The 27461-nt window shown below is 48.1% G+C and overlaps 9 protein-coding genes across 9 annotated transcripts; 4 read left to right on the top strand and 5 right to left on the bottom strand.

Annotated features, from left to right (window-relative positions):
- Positions 1-2152: 2152 nt before the first annotated feature.
- Positions 2153-4037, top strand: LOZ57_005345 (uncharacterized protein; the record flags this gene model as incomplete). Its single annotated transcript, XM_049254376.1, has 5 exons — positions 2153-2392; positions 2455-2836; positions 2893-3128; positions 3188-3520; positions 3588-4037. The coding sequence occupies 5 exons, from the start codon at positions 2153-2155 to the stop codon at positions 4035-4037; spliced, it is 1641 nt and encodes a 546-aa protein (XP_049106680.1).
- Positions 4038-4942: 905 nt separating this feature from the next.
- Positions 4943-5584, top strand: LOZ57_005344 (uncharacterized protein; the record flags this gene model as incomplete). Its single annotated transcript, XM_049254375.1, has 1 exon — positions 4943-5584. The coding sequence occupies one exon, from the start codon at positions 4943-4945 to the stop codon at positions 5582-5584; it is 642 nt and encodes a 213-aa protein (XP_049106679.1).
- Positions 5585-5907: 323 nt separating this feature from the next.
- Positions 5908-6855, bottom strand: LOZ57_005343 (uncharacterized protein; the record flags this gene model as incomplete). Its single annotated transcript, XM_049254374.1, has 1 exon — positions 5908-6855. One exon carries the CDS (start codon positions 6853-6855, stop codon positions 5908-5910), a length of 948 nt encoding a protein of 315 aa, XP_049106678.1.
- A 1636-nt stretch (positions 6856-8491) lies between these two features.
- On the bottom strand, positions 8492-9807 carry LOZ57_005342 (uncharacterized protein; the record flags this gene model as incomplete). The annotated part of the gene is made up of 4 exons (XM_049254373.1): positions 8492-9242; positions 9297-9420; positions 9487-9607; positions 9667-9807. The coding sequence occupies 4 exons, from the start codon at positions 9805-9807 to the stop codon at positions 8492-8494; spliced, it is 1137 nt and encodes a 378-aa protein (XP_049106677.1).
- A 1931-nt stretch (positions 9808-11738) lies between these two features.
- Positions 11739-12626, bottom strand: ftmOx1 (Verruculogen synthase; the record flags this gene model as incomplete). Its single annotated transcript, XM_049254372.1, has 1 exon — positions 11739-12626. One exon carries the CDS (start codon positions 12624-12626, stop codon positions 11739-11741), a length of 888 nt encoding a protein of 295 aa, XP_049106676.1.
- A 1044-nt stretch (positions 12627-13670) lies between these two features.
- Positions 13671-15272, bottom strand: LOZ57_005340 (uncharacterized protein; the record flags this gene model as incomplete). The annotated part of the gene is made up of 1 exon (XM_049254371.1): positions 13671-15272. One exon carries the CDS (start codon positions 15270-15272, stop codon positions 13671-13673), a length of 1602 nt encoding a protein of 533 aa, XP_049106675.1.
- Positions 15273-16043: 771 nt separating this feature from the next.
- LOZ57_005339 (uncharacterized protein) lies at positions 16044-17177 on the top strand (the record flags this gene model as incomplete). Its single annotated transcript, XM_049254370.1, has 1 exon — positions 16044-17177. One exon carries the CDS (start codon positions 16044-16046, stop codon positions 17175-17177), a length of 1134 nt encoding a protein of 377 aa, XP_049106674.1.
- Positions 17178-17801: 624 nt separating this feature from the next.
- Positions 17802-19307, bottom strand: LOZ57_005338 (uncharacterized protein; the record flags this gene model as incomplete). Its single annotated transcript, XM_049254369.1, has 4 exons — positions 17802-18063; positions 18124-18461; positions 18507-19099; positions 19154-19307. The coding sequence occupies 4 exons, from the start codon at positions 19305-19307 to the stop codon at positions 17802-17804; spliced, it is 1347 nt and encodes a 448-aa protein (XP_049106673.1).
- Positions 19308-20520: 1213 nt separating this feature from the next.
- On the top strand, positions 20521-26537 carry LOZ57_005337 (uncharacterized protein; the record flags this gene model as incomplete). Its single annotated transcript, XM_049254368.1, has 3 exons — positions 20521-20931; positions 20989-26304; positions 26373-26537. 3 exons carry the CDS (start codon positions 20521-20523, stop codon positions 26535-26537), a joined length of 5892 nt encoding a protein of 1963 aa, XP_049106672.1.
- Positions 26538-27461: the final 924 nt, after the last annotated feature.

Genomic DNA, 27461 nt, shown 5'->3' with positions numbered 1-27461 from the left:
CATTTACAGGACAAAACTGCAAGACTTTCCTGGCACTCATCACGAATGTCATGTTAGAACAAATATACAAGCCCATACTCCGGTGGTAATTACAAAAGGTTATAAGATATTATATAGGATGTTGTATACTGCCTATTTATCTAAATAGAATTATTTTATGTGTATTCTCATACAAATTGAGCTTAATATTTATATCCAACGTTAATAGTGTACAGCAGGTCTGTTCTGGAAATAATAGACACGGTTATTTTATGAGCTATGGAAACTGTATCAGTGGGTCTCCCTTGTTATCTTCTCAGTTCACACCCATCTCTTTCTTGAAAGCCACTACTCCGTTTATCTGTATACCGATGAATGAATCGCAGATAAGAATAGGAAATTATATATAAAGTAAAGATTGTGAGATAATCAATTGTTTGATTTTCACCAATGACATCGCTCATTTGAATGAGCATTGGCATTCGGTCTAAGATAGGGTGCGCTGGCATATGTCAACTTGTTGCGATTGAGAATGATGGAATTTAGTAAAGAAGTTCGGAGTGTTGGCACAGGTTGATATTCACAAAGATAAAGACAAATTTCCTCCTCTCTTCACACTTGGTTCTGTTAAAAAAAACAAGATGTCATATGAATAACAAATATGGGGTGAAAGGATGTGTCAGCATCAAAGATACTAGCACTGATAATAAATATTGGGAGAGGTATAAGATTATTCCAGCATTTCATTGGTAGGCAGATGAAGCTTGGGGAACGAATAGTGGCGTATCAGGTCCTTGACGAATTTGCCCAGAGCGGGAGAATGGGACCTTCCAGCAAGGCCACAAAGGTCATCGTCAGGGGTCAAGGCATACTGCTTTAGGAAATGGCTAGAGGGCCTGGCTAGGATGGGAGTAGCCCACCAAGTGGTGGGAACGTTCATTATGTGTCCTCTACGGAGTATACGGAGCAGCGACACTACGGAGTAGATCTTCCAGGATTCTGGCGGGCTTCACTCCGCGGCGGTGGACACGAGATCCAAGAGTTGAACCAATCAAGTGCGTATGGAGTACACTGAGTGTCCTCTTGGCCTGTCGATTGTTGCGATCCATAGGCGTGATAGCGAGCGGACGTTGGCGATCGCGTTGCCGAGTGTGTTTGGTCTGGTTCAACTTCGGGTTTTCTCCTCAACTCATTCTGTTTCTGCTCTGCGTTCTCTGGAATTGCAGTGGGACTGCAAATCTGCACACGAGTTAATTAATAATGGCTGAAGCTCAAGGGGACGCCGTCAGCATCGGAAAGCCACCTAACCTGGCGCGGCCAATCAGGGGGCCAAGCATTCCAAGACGGCTTCTTGGTGGGTCATGTGGGGCTACACCCGCAGCAAATGAACGGGCAAGGATCATTTGCCGGCAACTCACCAACAGGTACGGATTATTCCGTCCTGCGATCTCCCAGGGTGCGGATGAATTTTCTAGCCTATTATTATTGATCAGGCCCTTGAAAACCGGAAAGAGCTCACCGCCTGGCCAGGGTGGTTGGTTAGTTAGTTATCTGATGCTTCGCTTAGCGTCGTCTGGGCTGGCTGATAAAATGTCACCAATCGTGGGGGCATGGCCTGGACATGCGCGCACTCTCCCTCATTTTGAACGGATACTAATAATCGTTCCTCTTTGAACCCCCCAGAGCAGAGAATCAACGGGCATATAGTATAGGGGCTCTGGAGACAAACCTCTTCATACGGAAAAAGGCGTAATGCGACTACTCCACAGTCGAGGTCTTTGCAGACTACTCCGTACCTACCCCGTGACTATGCGGAGGAGATACGCGAGCCTGAATTGTGCTGCTCCAAAAGATCGCCAGAGCGGAAAGCTAATTCTGCAAGCCAAACCCGACAGGTGCTCATTGGGAACTGGGCTGGTGGGTGGCTTGGCTACCTAGTTACTCCGTAGTCCTGTCCCAACCAAAGTGCTGGCGTGGCAATCTTACCAGCCCCGGCAGGGACTCGGAATGAAGGACAGAGATCTGGTGTGTGGAACGGGCCGCATGATAATACACTGAGGATGCGTTTTGTTCTTATTATCACCCGGTCGGCTTCTCATAGAGAAATTCGGGGACATAAAAACTCAACATCTAAAGGCAAAGTCATCGCCATATACGGAGTATATTGTGTAAGATGGCGCTGATGGAGACTCTGACCGGAGGGTCTGTCAATATGACGCTACTTGTTGACCTGGTGAAAGTCCTGGCGCCGGTTTGGCTTGTGCTCTATTTCATTGTTTACCAACGCCCCGAAGAACCAAGATTTTTATCGTTGCCTGTTGTCGGTGTCCGTAAACAATGGGCGGCTTGGGCATGGGCAACAATACGCTCATACCGCAGCACAAAGGACTGGGCACTTGAAGGCTACGCTAAGGTAAGACTTCTGGGACCCAAGAATGTGATGGCTATGTCAAGTGCTGAATTCGTGGTTCTTAGTATGCCAAAAATGGACAACCTTTCGTCATTCAAAGTCTGGATCGAGGCCCGCTCACTCTGATTCCGCCGCAAGAAGTGAAGAATATGTATACACTTCCTGAATCGGTCCTGGATATTCGTGCCACACAACAAGAAACCAATCAGACAAGATGGGTAGCATGGGACAAAGAGCCGGCAGAGGATAAATTCGTGTTTGACGTTGTCCGTCTGCAAGTGACCCGGAATATGAAGCTTCTCACTCCGCGTATTGCCACTGAAATCGAGATGGGCTTTGAGCAATGGTGGGGTCTCGAAACGGCGTGGAAAGAAGTTAAATTATGGGATACATGCTGGATGATTGTCACAGGCGCCGTGAATAGCGCTCTTTGCGGTGCCCCTCTTTGTATGCTTCCTATTGAACGCCTGAAAAACCATGGGTATTATTCTGACGTTGCATAGGCCGGAATGCTAAATTCCTGAAAGGTTGTCAGGACCACTCGGTGGTTATAATGGCAGGCGCTATGATCATCAATGCTTGTCCCAGGTTGCTACAGCCGATCGCAGGAGGCCTTGTTTGGCTCGCGTGTGGATATTTTTTTAGCAGGACATTGAAGATATGTTCGCCGCTGATCAAAGATAGGCTGGAGAAGACGGCAAAACTAAAAGCAGACCCCTCATTCGACTGGACACCTCCCGTAATGCCCTCCTTGAGCTATGTTGAAAAAGTATAGAGCTAATATTTTTCTTTGAACAGAAAGATGCGCTTCAATGGGTGATCGAGGAATGCTATGACAATGGCAACCTCAAACAGCTAACCCTCAACAATATCGGATTCCGCTTGCTGCTACTGAACGACGTCTCGATACCTTCGACTTCTTTTTCCGTACAGAGCTTGATATTGGATTTGTTTGCGACAGATCCTTCACTTGGTTTTGTGGAGACACTGCGTAAAGAAAGCGAGACGGTGTATGAAGAAGCTGGACGGGAATGGACGTATGAAGCCGTGAAAAAGCTTAAACTTGTGGAGTCTGCGATTCGCGAGTCGATGAGGATTTCACCCTTAGGCAGTGTTGCGTTGCCTCGAACGGTAATGCCTCCTCTCCCACTCTAGTGTCCACAATCTTTGGCAACATCTAATACGAGTTGGTATTTAGGTTGTGCATCGCGACGGTATCTCGCTTTCAAAATCTAAACTTCCTCATGGGGCGGTCGTTGCTGTTCCCATCGAGCCGATCCACTTTGACGAGGGTATTTATCCGGGCGCCAACAGTTTCAATGCCTTCCGTTTTGCCGACTCAGAAGCTGTCCACGCAATCATAGACAAGCTAGCACCGCGAAAAGATGGTGAGATGACAGATGGCGACCGTAAACGGTCGACGAATCTGGACGAAGCATTTCTGGGCTTCGGGATTGGAAAACACACATGTCCGGGGCGTTTTTTCGCACTCACAGAAATGAAAATCTTTCTTGCACATATGCTAATGAATTATGATATTGAATATCTGAAGGAGAAGCCACCGTTGGTGGACTATGTTTGGTTGAAAGTCCCATCCAATAGTGGCACAATTCGCATTCGACGGCGCGCCAAGGCTGGATCTGGATAAACATTGTACCGGTAACTAGACTAACATAATTGAAACTTATCAGTGATTGACTGGTGTGAATGAACAATGTTAGGCTTGTCCATTCAGAAAATATTTATTATTCCAACGAGCTGAGGACCCTTTTATTATCAACGAGAATCAGAACTAGAGTAAAATCACTTCTCAATTGCATTTCCGTAGTCGCATTTCATTCGCCCTCCCGGCGCCTAAATGTGAGATAGCAATTTTCTATATATATGGAATATCAGAGATTCGATGTCCAACCAAGCTTGCAGAGTGGCCTACAGGCCTGCGAAACACTGACAGTCCAAACAAGCCATGTGGACTTGTGGACTTGACATCAAGAAATTTTCCATCTGAGACAGCGGCGTCATACCGAACCATTCTCTCACTGGGAGTGATGCCCAACAGACTATCTATTTTTATATTTGTATCTGCGCGCTTACGAGCTGGCTTGAGTTATTTTTATGCCTTCCTTAATAACACATTAACCAATCTCACCACTGGAATTTTGGAGGAGTGTTATCATACTTGTTACATCTCATCGCGCGAGACAAGACATCATTCAGTACATGAATGGAATTGATAGGCCTCCATGTACTAAATGAAGAAGCGCTTGCGTCCAGCCCCAGCGTTTCAGTTGACCTCGGATTTCACTTCTGTCCTATTCATCAATGGCTTAGTTGAATGTTTCTAATTATATCTGGGCTCTCTTCTCCAGTCCAGACCTCTGGCCGGCGGCTACGCCGCTCCTTCCTGGTCTTTGAATCTGTGGAAAAAGTTATTTAAGCCCCTTCCTATCTGTCGCTTGGACGCCTTTCCTTTGTCTTCCCAGAACTCATCGCAGAATCTTGAACACAGCATCTTCTCTTACAAACATATTTTCTTGCCTGCTAGTCTTCAAGATGCTCAGCAAGTCGAGCAAATCTTCCACCACGCAATCCTTGCAACAGTCAGGGAACCCCAAGTCAACTGTTGCCCCTACGCCAAAGGGGGATAACAAACAAAAGGCTTTAGCAGTAAAGAAGTCCCAGGAGGAGGCGTTGGCTAGACTCCCCTTAAATATGCTTTACATTGCTCTTTACATTCGCTCGGACCCTCCCAATGCAAATGATTTCCATTGGGGTTATTATCTCCACAGGCAGCCTACAGGAGGAACCAAATACCATATCAAGAACCTAGGTGCTGGGTGGATAACCGATCACGGCCCGACAGGCGGCGTTTTCAAGTCGAACTTCCTCTGCGTCCTCGTTCAGATCGCAAACGTCCCGCAAGCGAGACACGTCCAGCTTGATCAAATCATGAGAATGCATGACAACCAAGTCAATTCGATTCCCAACGTCACCTGCCGCGTGTGGGTTCTGACTATCTTGCAAGAGCTGATTCTGACTATCTTGCAAGAGCTGATTCAGCATGGAATAGTCCGCTGTAGCAACATTCTCGCGCTGCAACAAGAATGTTTAGAAATTGGGAACCAGCATCGCGCCGCGGCTGCGCAGAATAACCAGCCCCGGCCTGTCGTCTGTTCAAGCGTGTGCCTTTTTTAACAGGAACCTACCTTCGGTCTCCGTTACCCAAGCTTTGATTGTTGGAGAAGCACGTTCTGAGTTGGATTGCAATGACTGGCTAAGGAGGAAAGAATTTGCTAGGGATAGGGGGTCTTATGTATCTGCGATAATTGTACAGTAGGCCTGACGCCTCTGGAAAAATTGTGTAAAGGGATTGTTGTGTTAATTGCTGCTTATTGTTTTTGTTTTTGGTTGAAGGCTGTATATTGAAGCTCATTCGGTCTCCTGTAGTAGTCATAGGTTGAAAATAATCATGTCGTAGAAACAAAATACGTATCAGTGGAATCACAACCTAGTTCTCCTTACATTGCTATGTATGAATCGACAGTCAGCATGTTCAATGCAATGTCAGCATTGAGTTCCTCAAGATATTGATCCCCTCCCATCCACATGGCAACTTGATACCACCAACTATTCTGTCCAAATCTCATTGCTGTAGTAAAATCCCAGTATTCAGGGCACCAACCCGCTGACTCCCAGTCAAGAAATCCAGACAAATGCCCGTCGTCGTCGACGAGGATATTGTGAGCTTTGAAATCCCCATGAGTGAAAGTGACTCGATGTGAGTGCTGATCGATTCGTTTCGCGCGCACCAAAGCTTTATCGTATTCTTCTCTCGACTTAAAACCGTGAGCAGAAGCTGCAGACAAAAGGTACTGCGTCAAACCCCTTTCGCTCGTGAACGGACCCATGATATGGTTGGGCACTCGAGTGCTCTGAATGGAAGTCCCGAGCACAGAACAGATATGGTTCTCGTCAGAATAGGCACGCCACATGCGCATAGAGTTCAGGCATAGCTTCAACTCATGAATCCAGAGTCCCTCGTTGTCGGGTTCGAAGGGATCACCCGAGTTTTCAAGGGATGTTCCAGGCAGCCTTGTCATCAGGATAGAGAACACCCTATTAAACGGATCTCCAGGGTGCTCTCCGCAACTGAGAACTTTGGGAACAGGCATACCAGCAGCCCGGGCCATTTTCATCGCAATTACTTCCTCCATGCTCGTTCGATCAGTCCACTTCATAATGAGCCCAAAGGGTAATTCCGCTAGGTTACCGAACGGGAGATCGAACCAGGAGCAATACCGCTCGGAGAAAAAAAACAGAGCCTTATGAATAATGGCCCAAAATCGCCGTGCAGTTGCGCTTGGTATAGGGGGTGCTGGAGGAGTATTCTCGGAGATGGTTGATGGCATTGGCCGCGGCCATGTAAAGTCAGGCCTCAAGATGGCCGGTATCCATGTTCCCCCCATTCTGGGGGAATATCCAGTTACGGGGGTATAGTTTCAAAATCACGATGAGAGTTACGATGCTTCCAAGAAGGAGAGGTGCCGCTGGCGCACCTATTCGTTATGTTGTCGAAGGCTATGTACCCATGTTCGGCGCTTAGGAATAAAAAAAAAGATGTTAATATGGCTTGTGGGGAATCTGAAAGACATCTTCTTACTTACGGAGTACAGTTCTCCAGTTCCTCCTTCCATACCGGAATTCCAGATCTGTGAAATACCGTAATGTTACGGTAGTGGCAATGTAACCACTACGTAGTAACTCAGCACAATGTTGAAACTACAATTGCATAATATTACCTTTGTTGGTTGCCACAACTTGAGTTGGTATTCGCAATGTTGTCTTGCATAGAGTTAATTGGAGTTAACTTGATTAAGTGTATTTAACTTTAGTAATGTTTTGTATTGGAGTACAGCTAGCTATTTCTATCACAAGTACAATTACACCTACATACAAAGAATCTTCCAGAAAATTTCTAAGTCCACAAAAACTATGAAAACAGTAGTAGAAATCTAGCTAGTAGAATTGTAGAGAATCACCTACTAGCTAGGCTAGTAGGATAGTAGAAATCGCCTGCCAGCCTAGCTAGTAGAATTGTAGAGAATCGCCTACTAGCCTAGCTAGTAGGATAGTAGAAATTGCCTGCTAGCCTAGCTAGTAGAATTGTAGAGAATCGCCTACTAGCTAGGCTAGTAGGATAGTAGAAATCGCCTGCTAGCCTAGCTAGTAGAATTGTAGAGAATCGCCTACTAGCTAGGCTAGTAGGATAGTAGAAATCGCCTGCTAGCCTAGCTAGTAGAATTGTAGAGAATCACCTACTAGCCTAGCTAGTAGAATTGTAGAGAATCGCCTACTAGCCTAGCTAGTAGGATAGTAGAAATCACCTGCTAGCCTAGCTAGTAGGATAGCAGAAATCACCTGCTAGCCTAGCTAGTAGAATTGTAGAGAATCACCTACTAGCCTAGCTAGTAGGATAGTAGAAATCGCCTGCCAGCCTAGCTAGTAGGATAGTAGAAAATCGCGTAGGCTTCTACTGTAGAAGAGAGTTAGTGAGTGACTTAGAGATTTGAAAAAGATGAATGAAAATTTTTCACCTGCTGATCATTTCCTTATTAGATTTAAAAATGTTGTTATTACCATATAGTAGATTCAACATAGTAAGCTCTTACTACATAGTAGTCAAAATATGTAGTAGTTACTGTCACCAACATTGAAACTACGAGGTGGTGGTAATGGCTACGTAACAGCTCGGAAAATCGGTAAGCCGATGGTAGTGCAGAGATCCGCGATTTCGCTATGGTTCAGGGACCTGGTCACCTGACAGGTCACCTGACTGCTCCTGCTCAACAAAAGTACTCAAGACTTCATAGTTCTTTTCTCTACTCTAATCATCAGTCTACTACTTTGCTAGTTATATGCGGGCAAGGTTGTGTTGCTTCAGGGACTATGGAAGGAACGGCCATTTATAACGGGAATTATTTTGGTTTATTTAGCTATATGCTTATATTCTTCTGGAATTTTCACGACAATTAGGTCGATCGACATCCGTTATCCCTACCTTCCTCATCACGAGGAATCGTCGAGACGGTATCATTGCTCGTCTCAGTTTTTCGGAACTACCATAATAATCGACTGCATATTAGTATCATACGTGAAAATGTCGACAATTTGAAGACCAGCTGCCTGAAGCAGCCCCTGCCATTCTACCAGAGTGCGCTCCGCCCCAGCAAGAGCTGAGTTCATAAGAATACTCTGGCATGCAGCTTGCCACGGTACATCAGATGCCGGAACAACCACTTCGTCAATGAGAATCTTGGAGTCGGGCCCCATTGCCGGGACAATGGTTTTTAATGCTTCCACGCATTTGTCGTCTTGCCAGAGATGCATGACATAGCGGAGATAATAAAATTTTGCTCCCTTCACTGGCTGTGGCTTGAAGCAGTCATACTCCATGAACTCAATGCCCTCGATTGGTTTTGCGTGGATAAGTGTACTTGGAATGTCCTGGACAACAATTCGACCGGCGGCGTGTGGGAATTTCTTTTTCAAGAGTACAGCTTGGTCACCAGTGCTACCTCCGATATCGACCAGTATTGTTTTGCTTGGCTCGTTGAACGACTCCAGTTCCTTCTCGATAGGAAAGGAGTCGACCCAATCGCGGTTTGGCCTCAAAGCGAGAAATTTGAACAAATTCCCAATGTGCTCTGGGTGCTGGCTCATCCACTCAAATCCAGGCTGAGTCGTGTTGAATGCCTTTTGAAATACAGTATCATGCGTGGAAGTAATACTTGTATTTCTTCTGTCCTTGAGGAAGCTCGGTAACGTATGAGCAATTGGGCGCAAAATGTCGAAACTATAACGATGTTAGTTTCAGAAGACCCCTTTTGCATGCGAACTTGTTGCCTACGTGTATGTTATGGCCCCGGATACATTTGGCTCCGCATACAGCCTGGTAATCCGGTTCGCCGAGAACCCCTCTGTGCCTTCCTCTTTGATCATGCCAAAGGATGCTTGCCCACGCAAGAAACGGACTGGAAGAACCAATGAGTATGAAGTGCTACTGTGGCTGATTGGGGATAGGTGGTGAAACAACTCACTTAACATATCTGATGGTATGCCAGTCTTATCTACGAGCTCCGAAAGCGTGTGAGTACGTTCAGAGAGTGCCTTGAAAATTTCGAAGTCCGCTCCGATTTTGACAAGACCCAGTTGGAGGGGCTTTACTGGGGGTTAGCAAGTCCTTTTGCACGATACAAATACATTATGGTATCACTCACACCACCTGCCAGCTTGAGAACGACATCCCAATCAGTGTCCAAAGATGCATGAAGCTTGCCGAGTTCGTTATTGATTTGTCTTCGCCCGTCTTCATCTGCTTGAGCGTGAAGCTCCCTGATTTGTTTAATAATTGAGTCCATATTTGATGAAAAGGCGATCCGAGAATCAAGTGTTTACTAAAATTTGCAAAAAGATTTCAATCCACACACGGGTGAAGACCGTTAATACGGCATTGGAAATTATGCTGCCTATATATTTCTTGAATATCGTGTTGTTCTATCTAGCATGTAGGGATCGGACTCTCCCTAGCTACCCCAATTGAAGCGAGACTCAGGGGAACCTGGAACGTCATTTTTCTGTCCTTCTGTCACTAGCAGAAGCGGACATGTCCCGAGTACCCAGGACGTTTGGAAACTACTGCAGATGATGCTGCCGTATTACTGGAGCTCGGTCGTTGTCGATGGCTGTGATCAACAGAGGGATGTGGCTATCTTGCGTCTGAAGACGAGCTGAAGCGGGGTGTGGTATTCTCCGAACTCTTCCGAGCAACAAGCCTGATCATCACACAATGCGACGAGTGTACTCCGTAATCGTTATCTGGAATCCATATTCAACAAACGGGCGCATGCAGCATGGCGGGTTCACGGTATAATTACACCGTACTCTGTACATGGATCTTCAAAACTCCCGGCATCTCTCACATGAGAAGAAGCGAGCCTTGTAGATCAGATCTTTCAAACCAGGCTGCATATACGATCGGAAGAAGTGCCCAGTTGAAGATCGCCGCCAAATAGGAAGTCGTTGCTGAGCGTGCTTACACGTACGCCGTACATACATGCATACGGAGTATGGAGCGCATACGTAGTTAGTGATACCCGACAGCCTACTCCGTACTCCGTACAAGCTCCACCAACCTTGCTGGATTCTGACATGTCGAGTCGTTTTGTTGCCCAGCCCACAGGGAGCCAACTCTATTGCCAGTGCACATCTCGCGATTGATATCATGACTAGCCTCCAATACACCAAGCAAAGACAAGCATATTTTGGGAATCGGCAGCGTGATGTGCCTTCAGCAGCGCCAGGTTTGTGATGGCGGAACGAATCCATGCGTGTTAGCGCTTCCGTCAAATTTAAAGCTCCGCTTGGCTCAATAAAACGACCTCAGGAGGGCAAATAACAATCATGATAGCTGGTCTTGTACTCGGTGCGTAGTACGGAGTACAGATTAACAATGCGGATGGTTTTTAGTGCCGGGCGGCAGCAATACCCGTAAGGATACTCCGTATTCTGTACTGGGTAGTTCTATGGCTTACGGAGTACTGAGTGGAGAAATTGCATGTATATGTGTACGCCCTGTGCAGCAAAGGACCGGGCAACGTCAATCGTTCTGGCAGCCTTCAAGACGGCATCCAAGTTTAACAACGAAGGACTATTAGTGCCGATCGTAATTTTCTTTCCAAAAAGCCTCAAGTGACTCGTTGAACCCGTCTATCTCTATGGGAAGCTTTCTAGCACCTTTGGGGCAAAGTATGAACTTACGGATGTTAACCAACTTTCTAATTATACTCAGCCAGCCCATTAAGCTCAATCTTTGACTTTCTTCCAGGTTCGACGGTGCTCTCTGGATAGAGTAAAAGCAAGGGCGCTACTGAAGACAAATATTTTTTTGGTTGCAGCTATTTAGATAAGTGAATATGACCAACAACGTAACTACTCCGTATGGAGCACTATACTTCATCTGGCATTACGAGTGGACTTGGCTAGCAAAAAACAGTCCCCATATACTTTACTGGGATATGATGGGGTTGCTTCATAGGCCAGTTCGATTCGCGAAATAACAGAGATACATACACAAATCGAGCAAAAGATAAAGGCAGAGGCAGATTTGCCTGCTCTAGTCATAATGCGCCAAATATTTACTCTCAGTGCGTTCATTTGGAAATTGGGATATTTTCTTATCAGGCTACAGGCATTGAGAAGATTAATATGGAGTACGGATGATATTCCGTATATGAAGAATATTGGCCCTTTCTTAAACCCGATACAAATAAGTTCTATCCTCTGTTGGCCGTCATTCTTCCAATGGAACTTCCGATTTGAGGCCGATCTGGGTCTCAAGATGGCGCATACGCACGGTCATCAACCCCGTAACGTTGGAAATAACGGGCCGAACGCTTCTCCAGCCGATCATTTTTTGAGCCAGGGGCGTCATACTTTCAACAATACGACGCTCCATTGTCATATGCGTCTCGTAAGGTGTGAGCTGGCAAGTTCCCATCCCCATTAGGAGGAGTCGGCGGTGCTCAGGGTTGCCCTCGTCATGTGGGCACCCTGCATGAACTGTTCCCTTGAACATGATTAGAGCATCTCCAGGCTTCATCACCGCTCGTACTGCCAGCTCATCGGCTGGGTTGCCGATTTTCGGCCACCGGTGGCTGCCGGGGAAGACACGCGTGGCGCCGTTGTTCTCGGTGAACTCAGTCAAAGCGGTAATTATACTGATAGCGGGAACTGGCGCGTACGAGTCGATGTACTGGAGAATAGGGTGTGTTCCCTGATCGCGATGCAATTGTTGAACTGGATTCCCAGGAGCCATTTCCATGGCCATTCCATTGAGCAACCAGTAGTCGCCGTGTTCCTTGAATGCAACTTTGCAGACTTCATGCAGGATGGGGTTGTTTAATATGTCATGGCGGAAGGTCTTGCACGTTGCAGGAAGGTCATTCATCCATTTCGTGGTCTCTGGAAGAGGCATCTTGTAGAATTCCTCGTTCATGGAGCCTGATTTCGTCGTCGCGGAGCGAACGTCGAGATCCTGGTTAAATTTTTGGACGACCTCCACAGGAAGCCATCCCTCGACAATGACGGCGCCGTCAGTCTCAACAGTCTTCCAGATCGTTTCGGGGTTTTCGGTGACTGGATATCGGCAGAGACGTGGTTTTTCACTAGCCTCAGTCATTCTGATTCAAAGGATATACGAACGACTATTAAGAAGTAATGGGTAAAAAAACACCAGAGAGGAAATATGTTTGGCGACACTGATTGCGCGTCAAGAAAACCCACAGACTGAGGGCCACAGTGTCATGGCCTTTATACGGATAGACCGACTCATAGTACTTCGACATCTTGTCCGCCATCAATACGGTGACTTTCAGCACAACTCCTGCTGCCAGTCAGATGAGAGCGGAAGGTGAATTAACTAGTCAGCCAATACGATCAGCATATGTTCATGTAGGGATTACGGAGTACATCCACTGGGCCGAAATGAAACACCTGCACCATACTTGTTCAACTACGATTCCCTGCGTCTGGCGAAGTGAAACCCGGCTCCGCCGCTATTGCAAGTGGAGGCTGCTCAGCATCGATTGAGGCGTAACATCGGGCTCTTGGTCTTGACACGTACGGAGGTGTTGCTGATCATTTGAAATCCGGCGGGGCATGCTGCTGACCTCTGTTCTGGGGGAGGGAGCAGAACCATGCAGCGTGGCTGGCTAGAGGTATGTATTCTGATAGAGTCTTGCTGCAAGGTGGCCTGGCGGGGCCTCTGCAGATGGATCGCTAAATTTTGTGACGAGAATTTCCGGACTATGCGTGACCTTCTCATGGCCTGTGCACCTCGAAGGACTGGTGCGGCCCATTTGGTGGCGCCCAATTGAGCAAAGCCATTGAACCACCTTAGGAGAAGCGGCCTTGCCTCATACGTTCTCCGCATGGTGAAGATGAGTCCATGAAGGTTTAGTACCTAACTACGGAGTACGAGGCTACATGATGTCCACTAATAACACCTACCGAAACAGCCGGAGGCGATGAGGTAAAAAGCGGCTATCTCGGGCTTCGGAATTATACGTACAGATATACAGTACATTGCAGCTTTTGGAACAGGAAAAGAAAAGACGGTTGGAACGCGGTCGTATGCAAATTGAAGTGACAGGAAATCAAAGTATGAAATTTTACGGAAACTCCGTGCACAAAAAATCGACCATTAAACAGGATAACTATGCAATCAAGCCGATACGCCATTTGCCAGCGGCATTGCCTCTGCAAGAATCTTTTGCTCATCCTTTTCGGTAGTGGCCCACTGCTCTTCAATAATTGCCCGGCGCTTGGAGCTCCTAACAGTAACAGAGGCCTCAAAAGGGGGGACTTGATTGAACGCGGAACCACCGCCACGAGGCTTCATGAGCTCCTCTAATTGACCTTCCATCTCCTTTTCGCGGCCAAGCGGGTACTTGATATCGTATGACCAGAAAATGCGGGCAGTGTTGAGATAGAGGAGGTCTCTTGCGAGATGCTGTCCCGGGCATCCCCGCAGTCCGAAGCCAAAGATCAGGTGGGGGAGCTCAGGATCATCAATCCACCGTTGCGGGCGGAAGGTAAACGGGTCATCATACACGTTAGGATCATGGTCCATGGCCCACTGATTGAGAACAATTGTTGAATCCTTGGGGATGAGATAGCCATTGTACTCGATGTCCCTGGAAGCGGCGCGTGGGGCTCCCAGGGGCGAGAAGGGATGCCAGCGCAGTGCTTCGTAGATGAAAGCGCGGACGAAGGGCAGTTTGTCCTTGTCTTCCCAACCGGGAAGCCGATCACCACCAACGACGTCGTCAATTTCCTTTTGGAGCCTGATGGCCTGGTCTGGATGGAAGATGGCAGCCAGCATGATGATGCGGATAATTTCGTACGGTGTCAGCGATGCTTGATATGTCGATCCAATGCAGAAGGCCAATTCGAGCTCGTCCATTCCATTGCCCTCTGGCCTCGTCGAGTATTCTTTCGTCCAGTTCCATGCCGATGTTTTCAGACCGCTGCGGAAACGGGCGAGATAAATATCGGTCAATCGTTCACCGACTTCGTCCAGCTGCTTCAGCCATTTGTCGGTTCCCGGCAAGCGTTTGAGGATTGGGAAAAACTCGCGCAGCATGGCAGTGCCCTGGAACATGGATTCGGAGATGCCACCGAGCTGTGCCACCGCTTGGTCAATATCGAGCACCTCGGGAGTCTCCTCGGGAAAGCGCTGGCCGTAAGCAATGCCCAAAAACAAACTACTTGCATGGCGACGCAGGCACACGGTGAAATCCTTGTTGTGCAGAAGGTCAAACAGCAGCTGCTTCGATTCGAGGTCCTGGATGCCGCGGTACTTCACCGCCATGGTGGGCTTCAACACGGCGGCACGCATGGCCTTGTGGGTGAGCCACTTCTCGCCATAGGGCAGCGCGGGGGTGGTCAGGCCTTTCAAGGCGCGTTCCAGAATCAGCAGCTGGGGCCGCGAGCTGAAGACGGCGTTGTGCTTCTCGAGGAAATTCTTCACGATGTCGTGGGATGTGACGATGATGGAGATGACTCCGCCGTTGTTCACCGACATGATCGGGCCATACTTGTCGCTCCAGGTCTTGTAGACCTCCCAGGCCTGGTCTCGGGGGGCCTGGTGCAGATTGCCGATGATGGGCAGCTTGGGCGGACCGGGTGGCAGCGGCAGCTTGCTGGGGGCGGAGCTGAGCAGCGAGCGGGCAATCCAGACGACCAGGCCAAAGAGCACGAGGCCGGCAAGCAGCGGCGGCGCCGTGAGGTCGGCGGCCGCAGGGAAACGGGCGTCGAAAGCCATGGCAGGCTGCGGACAAAGCTCAGGGGAGCACGAGCAGAGACCGCCGGGACGGGGCTGCAGAGAGAATGGCGAGCAGCGAGCAGCGAGCGGGACCCGGGCGGGATAGCTTTAAGTACTCCGTACGGCGGCGTGTCTGTGGGATGCTGTGCCGGGCGCTGGGTCGTCGGGGCAGCGCAGCGCTGGGGGCGCAATGGGCAGAGGCATGCCCTCGTCGGCACGGCGGCGCGCGCTGTCACCAACCAAGCAACCAGCCAGTGAGTGAGTCAGTTAACGAAGCTAACTCCAGTTGCGCCAGCCACTGCAGTGCTCCGGCTGCTGCGCTTTGCAACCGGCCCGCAGCGCACCGCTCGAGCGCCACCGCGGGGGCCAGCCCGACGATGTATCCTGGCCGCCGATCCGCCCGCTAACAGGTACGGATAACTACCTAGGTAGTTAGCTTAACTTACTACGGAGTACATACTTCGACTACTTTTCTAGTTGCCGTGCGAGGCGCCAGGGTTGCGGTGTGTGCATGGGCTCGGCTCGGCTCGGCTCGTATAGCAGGTAACGCTGTACGCGAGCCGTGCCATGGATACTCATCCGATCGGGCTCGTGAGCTCTCTCACGAACTAACAACGATCCGTCGCGAGCAGGTCTGCCCAGCAGCTCCACGTCTCGCCCGCCCGGGCCCGGGCCTGGCAGCGCCTTTTAAACGCGCGCCCGCTCATTCTGCACACAGAGAGAGCACCGCCAGCTCGCCGAGTTCCTGTGCTGCCCCCGTTGTCCATCGTCATGGCGGTCCCCGATGCCCTGTCTCCGTTCGCCTCGCTGTCGCAGGCCCTGAGCTTTGCCGACGACCACCAGCGCGCCTGGTGGTCCAAGACCGGCGCTATGCTGGCCCGTGTGATGGCCTCTGCGAACTACAGCCCTGACGACCAGTTTGAATATCTCCGCTTCTACGCGCAGACGATCGTCCCCCGCCTGGGCCCCTATCCGCAGACCTTTCGCAGCTCCGTGACGCGCAGCGGCTTGCCGCTGGAGTTCAGCATCAACTACCAGCAGTATGGCAAGGCGCCCGTCGTCCGTATTGGCTTCGAGCCGCTCTCGGCGCTCTCGGGCAGCGACACGGACCCGTTCAACAAGATTCCCGCTGGAGAGCTGGTCGCCGCCCTCGCCAAGCAGAACCTTGCTGGATTCGACACCCAGCTCTGGGACCAGGCCATCAAGCATCACACCGTGAACGAGACCGAGGAAGCCTCCATCGAGGGCATGGACCTCGATGGTGGCTATATCAGATCCCAGACCGCCTTCGGCTTTGACCTCGTGGGAGCTGCCAACCTGTCGGTCAAGGGCTACACCTTTCCGGCTCTGAAGTCCCAAGTGACGGGCATTCCCATGGCACAGATCATGGCGGAGTCCGTGAAAAACATGGAGCCCTTGGTGGACTGTTCAGCCGCCTTTTCGATGGTGCATGCCTATCTCACAGACACGGCATACGACGACAAGTCTTTCTTTTCCTGGGATTTCGTCGCCCCGTCCAAGACCCGTCTGAAGTTATACACTGGATCCAACGGCGTCACTTTAAACAAGCTGGAGGAGGTTTGGACGCTAGGTGGCCGACTCCAGACGCCAACTGTACTCAAAGGCCTGGAGTACCTGAAGCAAGTTTTTCGTCTTATCAAAATTGAAGAAGGCGAGCGCACAGTTGAAGTTGCCTTTGATGATCGCAAAAATTCCTCCAAAACAACGCCCTTACTGTGGAACTATGAGATGCGGCCCGGCGACCCCAATCCGCTGACGAAGATCTATTTCCCAATCCACGGCGAAAACGATATGCAAATCATCACCGGCGTTGCCCAGTTCTTCCGCACGATCGGCCTGGTGGATCTTGGAAACTCTTATGTGGACCTCGTTAAATCTTATTAGTAAGTTTTTACCCCTAAAGTTAACTAAAAACCCAACTAGTAAAGCTTAAGAGCTAGTAACTAGTTTAACGAAGCCTGTGGCTAATCTGAAATGCGTATGCAGCCCGGATATCGACTTAGCAAACACTGACCGCTTCACCTCCTGGCTGTCCTTCGCCTACACTGAGAAAACGGGCGTATATTTGAGCACTTACTACCATTCCTCGTTGGATAACCCTTGGGACGTGGGAAAGCAATGATTGGTGAAATTGGGGCACGGAGTAATTAGTTATGTTCAGTAGTTCGTGACCCTTAGTGAGGATACTGTACATGCATTCTCCGTAGATAGTATGGGAACATCCACCACCTCGCGCTCAAGAGTAGACTTTTTGTATGCATCTCTGTTTATAGCACAGTTATATACGGAGTACATACACGCCCTGTGTGGACTTCGTCCTACATGGCAGGCGTGTTAATCAACTAGCTACCAACTAACTACTTCCGAAAATAATTGTTGAACGCAAAAGCTTCGGCGGAGGACTCCGGTCCATGAAACGAAGTCCTCCGGACACTGAAGCAACTAAGCGTTGGCGGGACAGGGATCGGAAAAGGTCAAGAGCAAATCGCATCTGCGCTCTCTTTGCTTTTACTTACTGTTGTACTCCATCCGGTACTTACCGTCGCTCGGAATATTAAGCGGGACATACTCGGTTCCAGCTCGGATGGCCTCGGCTGCGACTGCGTATTCCTTGTACGCATACTCCTGACAGTCGTGGTCCAAGATCCATGCCGGGTGTGGGGGCTGGACCATGGTAGGATCGTTCCGGAGGCTTTGAAAGTCGACATGGCTCATGACGAACTGTAGCACGGCCATCCCGCCCTGCTGTACTATTTGCGCTCTCTGGTATCTATCGATCAACCGGCTCAGTTCTGTGTCCTATTTCTATTTAGGGAAGGGCACAACGCACCGAAGCTTCTCTGTCACGGCGAGAGCAAGGGGGACATCTTTCTTCCCTGCTAGCTCCAGGGAGATTGCGATTACAGCCGCATCTTCGACCGCCTGGGTACCACCTTGGCCACTGGATGGAAGTGCAGCATGGGCTGCGTCTCCCACAACAATCATCCGGCGTTGAGGCGAAAGCCAAGTTTTCAAAGGTGTTCTCAAAACGAGGTTCTCGGAGACGAACTTCCCTTCCATGACTTTACGGGCCACCTGCTCAAGCTGATCCCGCACTGCCCAGCCTTCAATACATTCCACGATATGCTCAACAACCTCTTTCTGATTCGTTATCGGAGAGCTCGGAGACTAGTAGCTGTTAGACGAGAATGTGTAGTGCAAATCAACACGTACTTCATGGCAGCAGTACCAAAAGAGCTCGTTATCTTTTTTCTTGGTGGTGATACCAAAGTGAACACGAGGCCCCAGCCATCCATAGATGCAGTCCTCTGTCCCCATGCCGTCGGTAATCCAGCTTAGTTTGTTATCTTTGGCTACGACATTTGCATCTAGGTATCCTCGGGTCGCAGCAAAGCCGGTTTCTTGCTTTTGCATTTCCTGATTGGTGATAATAGTTCTCCCTGGGCTGTGAATTCCCTCAGCACATATCACACAATCCCCTGCAACTCTTTCCCCGTTGACAATAATGCCCGCTTCATCTTCGTTTTCCCAATAATCTGTCACCGTGGAATTCATCACCATCTTGATACCCAGCATCTGGGAATACTCGTACATGGTAGAGACAAGAGAACCCCGGTTGAGCGTGTATCCTTTACCCTCAGTATATCCATGGAGCTCAAATTCTCCAAAGCAATAGCCAGTGTAGTCAAAGACTTTGGCCTTGTTGGTTGAGTACTCCAGGGGGCGGATCATGGCATGAAAAGCACCATCTCCCCATTTTGCTGTCACCCTAGCACCGTTCGCACCAATGGTAATGCCATCGCCTTCTATTTGAAAGATCTTAATACAAAGCCTAAACAAACAGACAAGGAGCTACATACCAACTTTTTTCAGAGCTGACTGTTTCTCATAAACAACAACGTCGTGACCTCTCCTGTAGCATTCAATAGCAGCACTCAGTCCAGCTATGCCGAGGCCAACTATAATAATCTTGATTCCAGTCGGTGCAGGGGCGGCACCATTATGGACTGCCATTAGTATTAGGATTGCTGTAAGAACTGAATGTCTCGGACAATTCCCTTCCCATGGAAAGTGTAATGGGGGGTGGATATGAAGAATAGGGGATTGTGGAAAAATGCCGATTTTTTCCTCCTCCAAATTTCTCGTCTCTCATATCCCACAAGGTTTATACAGAGTGCTCCGTACGAATTTTTCAAGGTTCTTGACTCCTGATATAAGGATCTAATTCCCCAACCTACTTGAGGAAATGAGCAACCGGTCCGATGATTCATCACTCAATGCCAGGCATTCGTGGACACGTCTGTTTCGTTCATACACGTCAGATCCACTTGGAAGGAGTTTTATCTGTACGGAGTAGTATTCGTACCTACGCACCTTGGAGTTGCTCCATACGGAATCCGCCGTGGGAAGTTGCATTTGCTATTGTGATTAGGGCTGGAACCTAGTCAGGCCTCATTTTTGCATTTGGGCGATCCACGACCCGCGCATTTTTACTAGTCCGTATCCCAACAACATAACAAGCTGACGGTCGGAGCCTTGGATCCTTGAACTCTTGATTGAATATTGGCGATGCGAAGATCAGCCCCATAGCGTGAATTTAGACAAGCTAAAGGGGAAAAAGCGCGCCTCCGAGATCTTTGAAGGCGCCAATCGAGTGGCTGGCTGGCTTTCCGAAAGGGGCGGGACTGGTGGATATACTCCGTAGTGAGATGACCTTGCAGCTGGGTAGATCTCCTTATCGGCCCGACTGCCGTGTAACTACCTTAACCAAATCCTTTAGCTGGCATCCGTGCTAGTACCAGACCCTCTTTAGCCCTGTTCTAGCCGCTAGTTAGCCAACCAAATATAGCTTATTCCGGACCACGAGTTCACTCACACCTTACAACCGTCCAGCGCCCGCCACCTAGATCGCTAGTTAATCAACCGCCAAAATAAACCAGTCAAAATCGTGATATCCGCTCTCATGTGTATCAAGTAGCCCGTAAATTTGATCTACCAGATCCCCGTATGTAAAGTTAATCAAAACGATACGGATGTTAAAGTTATTGGTTCGTAGCATTCGCAGCTAAAACAGCTGAAATTGAGTCCACCATAAGTGGAAATATGAAATAAGGAACCAGAGAATGTTTATATTTTTTTCAGACCCCAAACCCTATGGGTACATGATCGATTCTGGAGGTACCAGATAACGAAGCAGAGGAAAGGGCCAAGGGAAATAGAATCGAAAATGCAGACGCCTAACATTGAATCATGTCTGTTTCCACGATTGAAAACACAGTCGGAAATTTCACATTCGGCGCCGGTGGTGTATAGGAGCGAGTTCGAGTGTCATCGAAGTACCTCAGAAAGCACTTTATTCGACTATTTGATGAGTGCCTGGTCTATTGTACTGGCCAGATACACCGATACCGAAACCGCCCAGTTTGGGGTTATTCCAGAATCCATCGCAAAAAAAGAAGCAACTCTTGAAGAATGGGGTGCTCTCATAGACCTGGACCCAACACGAAGCATTCAGAAGACTGTTGCTCTCAGCAAAACTCGCGAATGGCATACAAATACGTCCGGGTACCGAGGGCGGTTCAACACCTGTATTGCACGGGGATGCCAATCGAGTTGGATTGATGAATGGTTAACAACTGTGGGTTAACATGTATTCGATATATTAGGAGAAAGATGCTAACATCAGCCTTTAAAGCCTGGTGTTCCCATTGACTTAGTTATCCAAGTCGAAACAGCAGACACAACACGTATATGCTTGTTTGCCATTTCAACGCTTCTGGATAAAGATTTCACACCACTTCTAAGCTCAGCGCTTCAACATGTATTTTTATATATGTCGGAGAGTCCAAATGACCTGGCAAAATACTTTGACATAACACCGGATAAGCACCGCAGGCAGATACAGGATTGGAACGAACCAATTCGGAAAGAGCCTATAGACGAATGTATCCACCATATGATCTATAGACAATGTGCGAAGCAGCCAAACGAAGAAGCGATTTGTTCATGGGACGGATCTCTGACATATTCTGCGTTGGATCATTTTTCATCCAATATCATGGACATCTTATATTACCAAGGAATTGTTCCCGAAACAATCATACCGCTCCTTTTTGAAAAAAGCAAATGGACTGCTGTTGCCATGGTAGGAGTTTTGAAGGCTGGCGCAGCCTTTGTACTGCTCGACCCGACACATCCTATTGAACGACTGCAAAATATTTGTCAAAACATCCGAGCTAAAGTGATTCTTACTTCTAAAAAGTACGCTGAGACAAGCTCTAGCCTGGCGGATATTGTGATACAACTGCCCAATTTCTTCGCCCCTAGCCAACCAGAAGGCTGCCTACCAGTCAAGTTCGCCGTTACCTCAAAGAATGCGGCATATGTTTCATTCACTTCGGGATCAACCGGAAAGCCCAAAGGCGTCGTTATCGAGCATGCTTCGATATGCACAAATGCCTTGGTCAGTTCGGACGCACAAAACCTTAGGGCCTCATCCCGTGTACTTCAATTTGCGTCCTATGCATTCGACGTGAGCATTCATGAGACTTTGGTTCCTCTTATGCTTGGAGGTTGCGTGTGTATACCATCCGATGTGCAGCGTGTCAATTTTCTTCAAGAGGCAATTATAGAGTTGCGCGTCAATTGGATGGAGCTCACGCCTTCAGTGGCGCGACTGCTAAAGCCAGAAGAAATACCGGCTGTGAAGACACTAGTTGTTGGAGGTGAATCCATTTCACCTGCAGAGCTGGTACGTTGGGCCTCAAGCGTATGGCTGGCCATTGCATATGGCCCGGCCGAGTGCACTGTAGTTTCAACGGTACAAACCCAAGTTCCCCAGGATGGAGACCCGTTTAATATTGGCCGTGGCTACGGTGGAACTACCTGGGTGGTAGAACCAGAAGACCATGACAGGTTAGTGCCAATAGGAGCTGTTGGCGAGCTTGTGATAGGAGGGCCTATTGTTGGGAGGGAGTATCTGCGGTTACCACAGCAAACGGCGGCGGTGTTTATCACAAACCCTCCTTGGAGCGCTGGTACTTTCGCTTGCAACAGTTCGCGCTTTTACAAGACTGGAGATTTGGTAAGGCAACAGGCTAATGGCACTTTGGTGTATTTGGGCCGGAAAGACACACAAGTGAAACTTCGAGGGCAGCGAATCGAGTTGGGTGAAATTGAGCATCATGCTGAGGCACTGTTCCCGGGGGCCGCCATTGCAGTTGAGATGGGAAACCTTCATCATGGAGCTGCGGCCCTGGTCTTATTCGTTGAATGGGACCCATTCAAAAGTAATGATTGTGATAAGTGCCGCGTTTCACTCTGCAGGCCAAATCAAGAATTTGCTATTAGTGCCCGGAACGCAAAAACAAAGCTTGAGTCTGTTTTTCCTCGATATATGCTACCCGAACTGTTGATTCCGCTGTGCAAAATGCCGTTGTCTCCAACAGCCAAAGTTGACAGAAAAGCTTTACGTGCCATGATCCCTGAACTATCAAAGAGCGATTTGCAAACATATCAATTTGGTGGGAAGCCGAATAATTCCCAGCGAGCCAAGACTCATGATGGCCAACTGAATGCAGATTTGGTGCAACTAGTTGCTCACGTATTGTCTCTTAATCCCCAGGAAATTTTGGGGGATGATGATTTCTTCCACTTAGGAGGGGATTCAGTCTCAGCTATTATGCTAGCAACCCAAAGTCAAAGGGTTCCTGGACTGAGCCTGACAGTAACCGACATTTTTCAAAACCCCACTATTTCTCAGCTATCCCAGCATGCCCAAATGGAGAGGCCTCTTTCTTCGACTACCAGCATATGCCCCAGTGTTCTGCCATTCTCCATGCTAGAATTGGCAGAGCTGGATGAGGTGAAGGAAATTGCAGTTGGACAGTGTGGGGTTTTCCCTTGTCAAATCGAGGATATCTATCCAACTTCTCCTCTTCAGGAGCGTTTTATGGCCAGAACGGCTCGGCATGCTGGTGCGTTCCAAGCTCAATTTACTTTTCGTATGCCTAGGACCGTTGATTGGGATCGATTACGGCGTGCTTGGAACACGGTCGTGGATTCTCATTCAATTCTGCGCACTCGTATCATTAATGCAGGCTCAGTAAAATCTACTTATAACACCTTTCAAGTAGTCATTCGTGGCCAGAAGATGGAATGGTTGGATACAGAACTAAAGGACTGTCAGACTGATGGAAACCAACAGAAAAATATGTCTTTTGGCACGGCTTTGATATACCTAGTAGCACTTCGGGATGCTTCTAGCCCGTCGCTCAAATTAATAATGCACCACGCGCTGTTTGATTGGTGGTCGTATAACCAGATCCTGGAAGCCGTACAGATAGCCTATGAAGGGAGACCGATTGACCAACGCCATTTTTCTCCCTTCATCAAATACATTCACGACACTAACAAGTCAGACGCCAGAACTTTCTGGAAGAAGAAATATATTGGCTTGCAAACCCCGCCTTTCCTTGCTTACAGGTCCACAAGCCCCTCTTCTCGAGCGGTTCAGTGGACACGCAAAGAGTTCCATATCCGGCTGTATAATCAAAGGGGAGTCACGATATCGGCGATGATCCGATTAGCATGGGCAATGATCGTGGCTCAACAGACAGGTGCGCTTGATGTGGTATTTGGCGTTACGGTCATGGGTCGCAGCACCCAAGGAGCCGCTGATATAACAGGACCCACTATCGCGACATACCCTCTCCGAATAACGCTTCAGCAAGATATGAATGTTAGCGAGACACTTCAGCTAATACAGAAAGATAATGTTGAATTAATACCGTTCGAACAGACGGGACTACATGAGATTCAGAAGGCAAGTGCCGAAGCTGCAATGGCCTGCGAGTTTCAAAGCTTGTTGGTTGTGCAGCCACTGTCAGATAACGATGCGGCAATGACGCGTTCATCGCCAACGCTGTGGGAATTAGAGGAAGCCAGTTCTTGGAAACGACAATCCTATACAAATTTCAGTACCCAGGTCTTGAATATCATATGTGAGCCTGAAACAGACAGACTCACGGTGAATGCATTTTTTGATGACACCATTCTCTCTTTGCAACAAGTTGAGCTCATGCTACAGAGTATGGAGAGTATACTTGGTGCCATCTTGAATACAACAAACGCGAAAATAGGAGATATGGTATTCAAGAATTCCGAGCTTGGAAATATCAATGCATTTAAAACAAGTGCCTCCCTCCCAAAAATGGAGGAAACAGCCTGTGGGTACCTAGGAGATGGGTCTCAGGTGCGTGCTGAGTGGATCATTCCGAAGGGGGCGCGGGTTGCCGATTTGGTCTTATTTGTAGGTGTCCGTGACGTAAATACGACTTTAGAGAACCCATTAATCCTCAAAAAGGTGGACAAACAGACTAAAAGCTGCCTGTCCAAGCTTTTACTGCGAATGCAAAACACCTCCCCAGGCACGCTTGTGCCTCGTTGTTGCATTCCGATCCGGCTCCAAGATGAGCCATTAAACTCGGATGAGCTGCTGACACAATTGCGGGAGGCAGCATCGAAATTAACGTGGGCTTCTCTCAGATCATGGGAGAGTGAAAGAGCGAGCACCTGTCAAGACCCATCACCAATCGAGATACGACTAAAGCGTGCTTTGGCGGCAGCCTTACGATTAGATCCAGACGACATTGACCTAGATGATGATTTTGTTTCCCTTGGATGCGACTCGCTAATAGCAATGCAATTCGCGTCAAAATGTAACCGCGACAATATGATGGTTACAGTATCCGATATCTTCGAGAGAAAATCCATCGTTAGCCTCGCATCAAAAGTCGAAATGGCCTCGAAGAAATGGTCGAAAACGTCGGACCATTTCTCAATAGTCCGGTCAATATACGGAGATCTTCAAGAGTTTGAACAAGACATGGTAGGGCTAAGCAGATTGTCAAAAATTGCACAGGTAGTTGATGCTTTCCCTTGTACATCGACCCACCTCGGACTTCTACCTCGTGATCCGTTTCTCCAGGCTCATACAATCTGGGAGTTGTCCGCATCGGATCGCATAATCAATCCGTTTCAGCTTGCTGGAGCCTGGCGCAAAGTGGTAGATCGTCATGCGGCACTCAGGACGGTTTTGCTTGAGAGCCAATCTCGTCCATCTCAACTGTTTCAGGTAGTGCTGGATTCCAGTTCCACGGACACAGAAGTTGTTACTGGTGTGGAAGACATTGATATCCTGCCTATGGTTCGAAAGCCATTTTTGTCTCGCTGCGGTAGAAATGAGTTGCCATACAAATTCACCATATACCAGACCTGCAAAGGCCGTGTATTTGCCAAGCTCGAGGGAAGGCACGCTTTCCTAGATGCCGTATCAGTTTTGATTCTGCTACAAGAACTCGAATCTTTTTATCAAGGCAATGTTTCCTCTCCCATTGAGCCTCTCTATCAGCTCTGGGCGTTATACATAGAGCAATGGAGCGAAGATCCTTCTCATATGCAATTCTGGCAGGGATATCTTGCAGATATCAGGCCATGTATTGTCGCAGGAAGAAGTCAAGAGGACGCAACGAACGCCAGTTGTAACTCGAGAATTAAAGAACTTCGAACGCACAGTACGACTCTCATGCCCACCAGAGAATTGCGAAGATATTGTGATAGGCTTGGCTTTAGTGTCACCAACGTTTTCCAAGTGGCATGGGCGCGGGTGCTTCAAAAGTACACGGGTCTTAATGACATCTGCTTTGGTACATTAGTCTCGGGGAGAGACGCACCCGTTCACAATGTGAATGATATAGTCGGATCTCTCTTTAATGTTCTTGTATGCCGATTACTGATGCCCGCACATGAATCCCATGGTGACACTCTCAAAAAGAATGAACTAGCGATTCAGGCGAGATTATCTCACCAACACTGCTCTCTGAAAGATGTGACGCGGGCATGTTCCGGCAGCGATAGCCCTTTATTCAACACTTGTCTTTCAGTGGAGCAACCACTGTCTAGTGAAGGGGAGGTTTGCTTTAGAGAGGTTGAAACCCATGAAGAGACTGAGGTATGCATATGCACACATTTGCCCTGCAACTAAATTCATTCAATTCAAGCTAATATAAATGGTTGTAGTATGATTTAATTGCGATCGTTTCGGTATCTTCTGATATTATCAAAGTGCAAATAGTATATTGGTCCACATTTATTGAGGATACAGAAGTGTCTGCAGTTGGTGATGCTCTCAAAAAATCGGTTGAAAGCATTATATCATGGGAGATGGTGGAAGCTGAAGGGTAGGAAGAAGGTTGGAAGGGGTGTCGTCTGTTTTCAGTTGGGTTAACTAGTTAGTTAGTTAGTTAGTTAGTTAGTGTGTGTTATAACCTGCGTTACTATGTAAGTTATGCCAAGGTGCCGTCTAACTTTAGCGGGGCAAGTTGTCATACTAGGCCCAATATAGTCTAATGCATTTGAAAAATCTTGGCATACTCTCGCCGGAGCTCAGTAATCAGCCAGCTGTGTAATCAGCTGTGTAATTACTACGCTCTCTTATCACTAAGCTACCAGCCTGCCTGCGCGTGTACTGTTTTGGCATAGTAATTCTACAGCCTGCCAATCACCATATGGGGGCCCCATATAACACGAACTCTAACTCATGCCGCCAAGCTGGCTGATAACTGAGTTATACTGAATGGGTTTGTTAGAGAGACGCCGTGATAACCGGGTTATCAGGGCTTGGCAAGTTATAACTTCGTAACGCGGGTCGGTGATAACCACTAGTTAACCAACAGGCGGAGGGCAATATTCGACCCCGCAACCTTAATCTAATGTTACTAACTAAGTACTCAGTCCGGATTACCGGAATATAGATATGTATAGAGCAGTTTTAAATTTCGTACCTAGATATATTTTTAGAGCACTCCATACTATGATACTACAGAGTATACGAGAATACAAGGGGTTTTGAAAATCTAAATACTTCTCTGCACATCCTATAGTGCTTTACTACGAGAATTCTGAATAGGAAATTAGGGATTTTTAAAAAAATGGCAGTAATGTGTTCCTCAAACCCTACCCTGATTTTCTAAACTGTTAACTTATCACATCGAAAATTCTATTACTGTGATTTGAATCTTTACTAGTCTATGATAACATAAGACAAATTCTGCTTTTTCAGCTCATTCTAGATTATTTATTCGGAACTTAAATTCAATAAATACAGAG

The sequence above is a fragment of the Ophidiomyces ophidiicola genome (genome assembly GCF_022830035.1).
Source record: "Ophidiomyces ophidiicola strain CBS 122913 chromosome Unknown scaffold_26, whole genome shotgun sequence".
Lineage (NCBI taxonomy): Eukaryota > Fungi > Ascomycota > Eurotiomycetes > Onygenales > Onygenaceae > Ophidiomyces > Ophidiomyces ophidiicola.
Note: the sequence above shows the minus strand (reverse complement) of the source record. Positions and strands in the feature narration are given on the sequence as shown.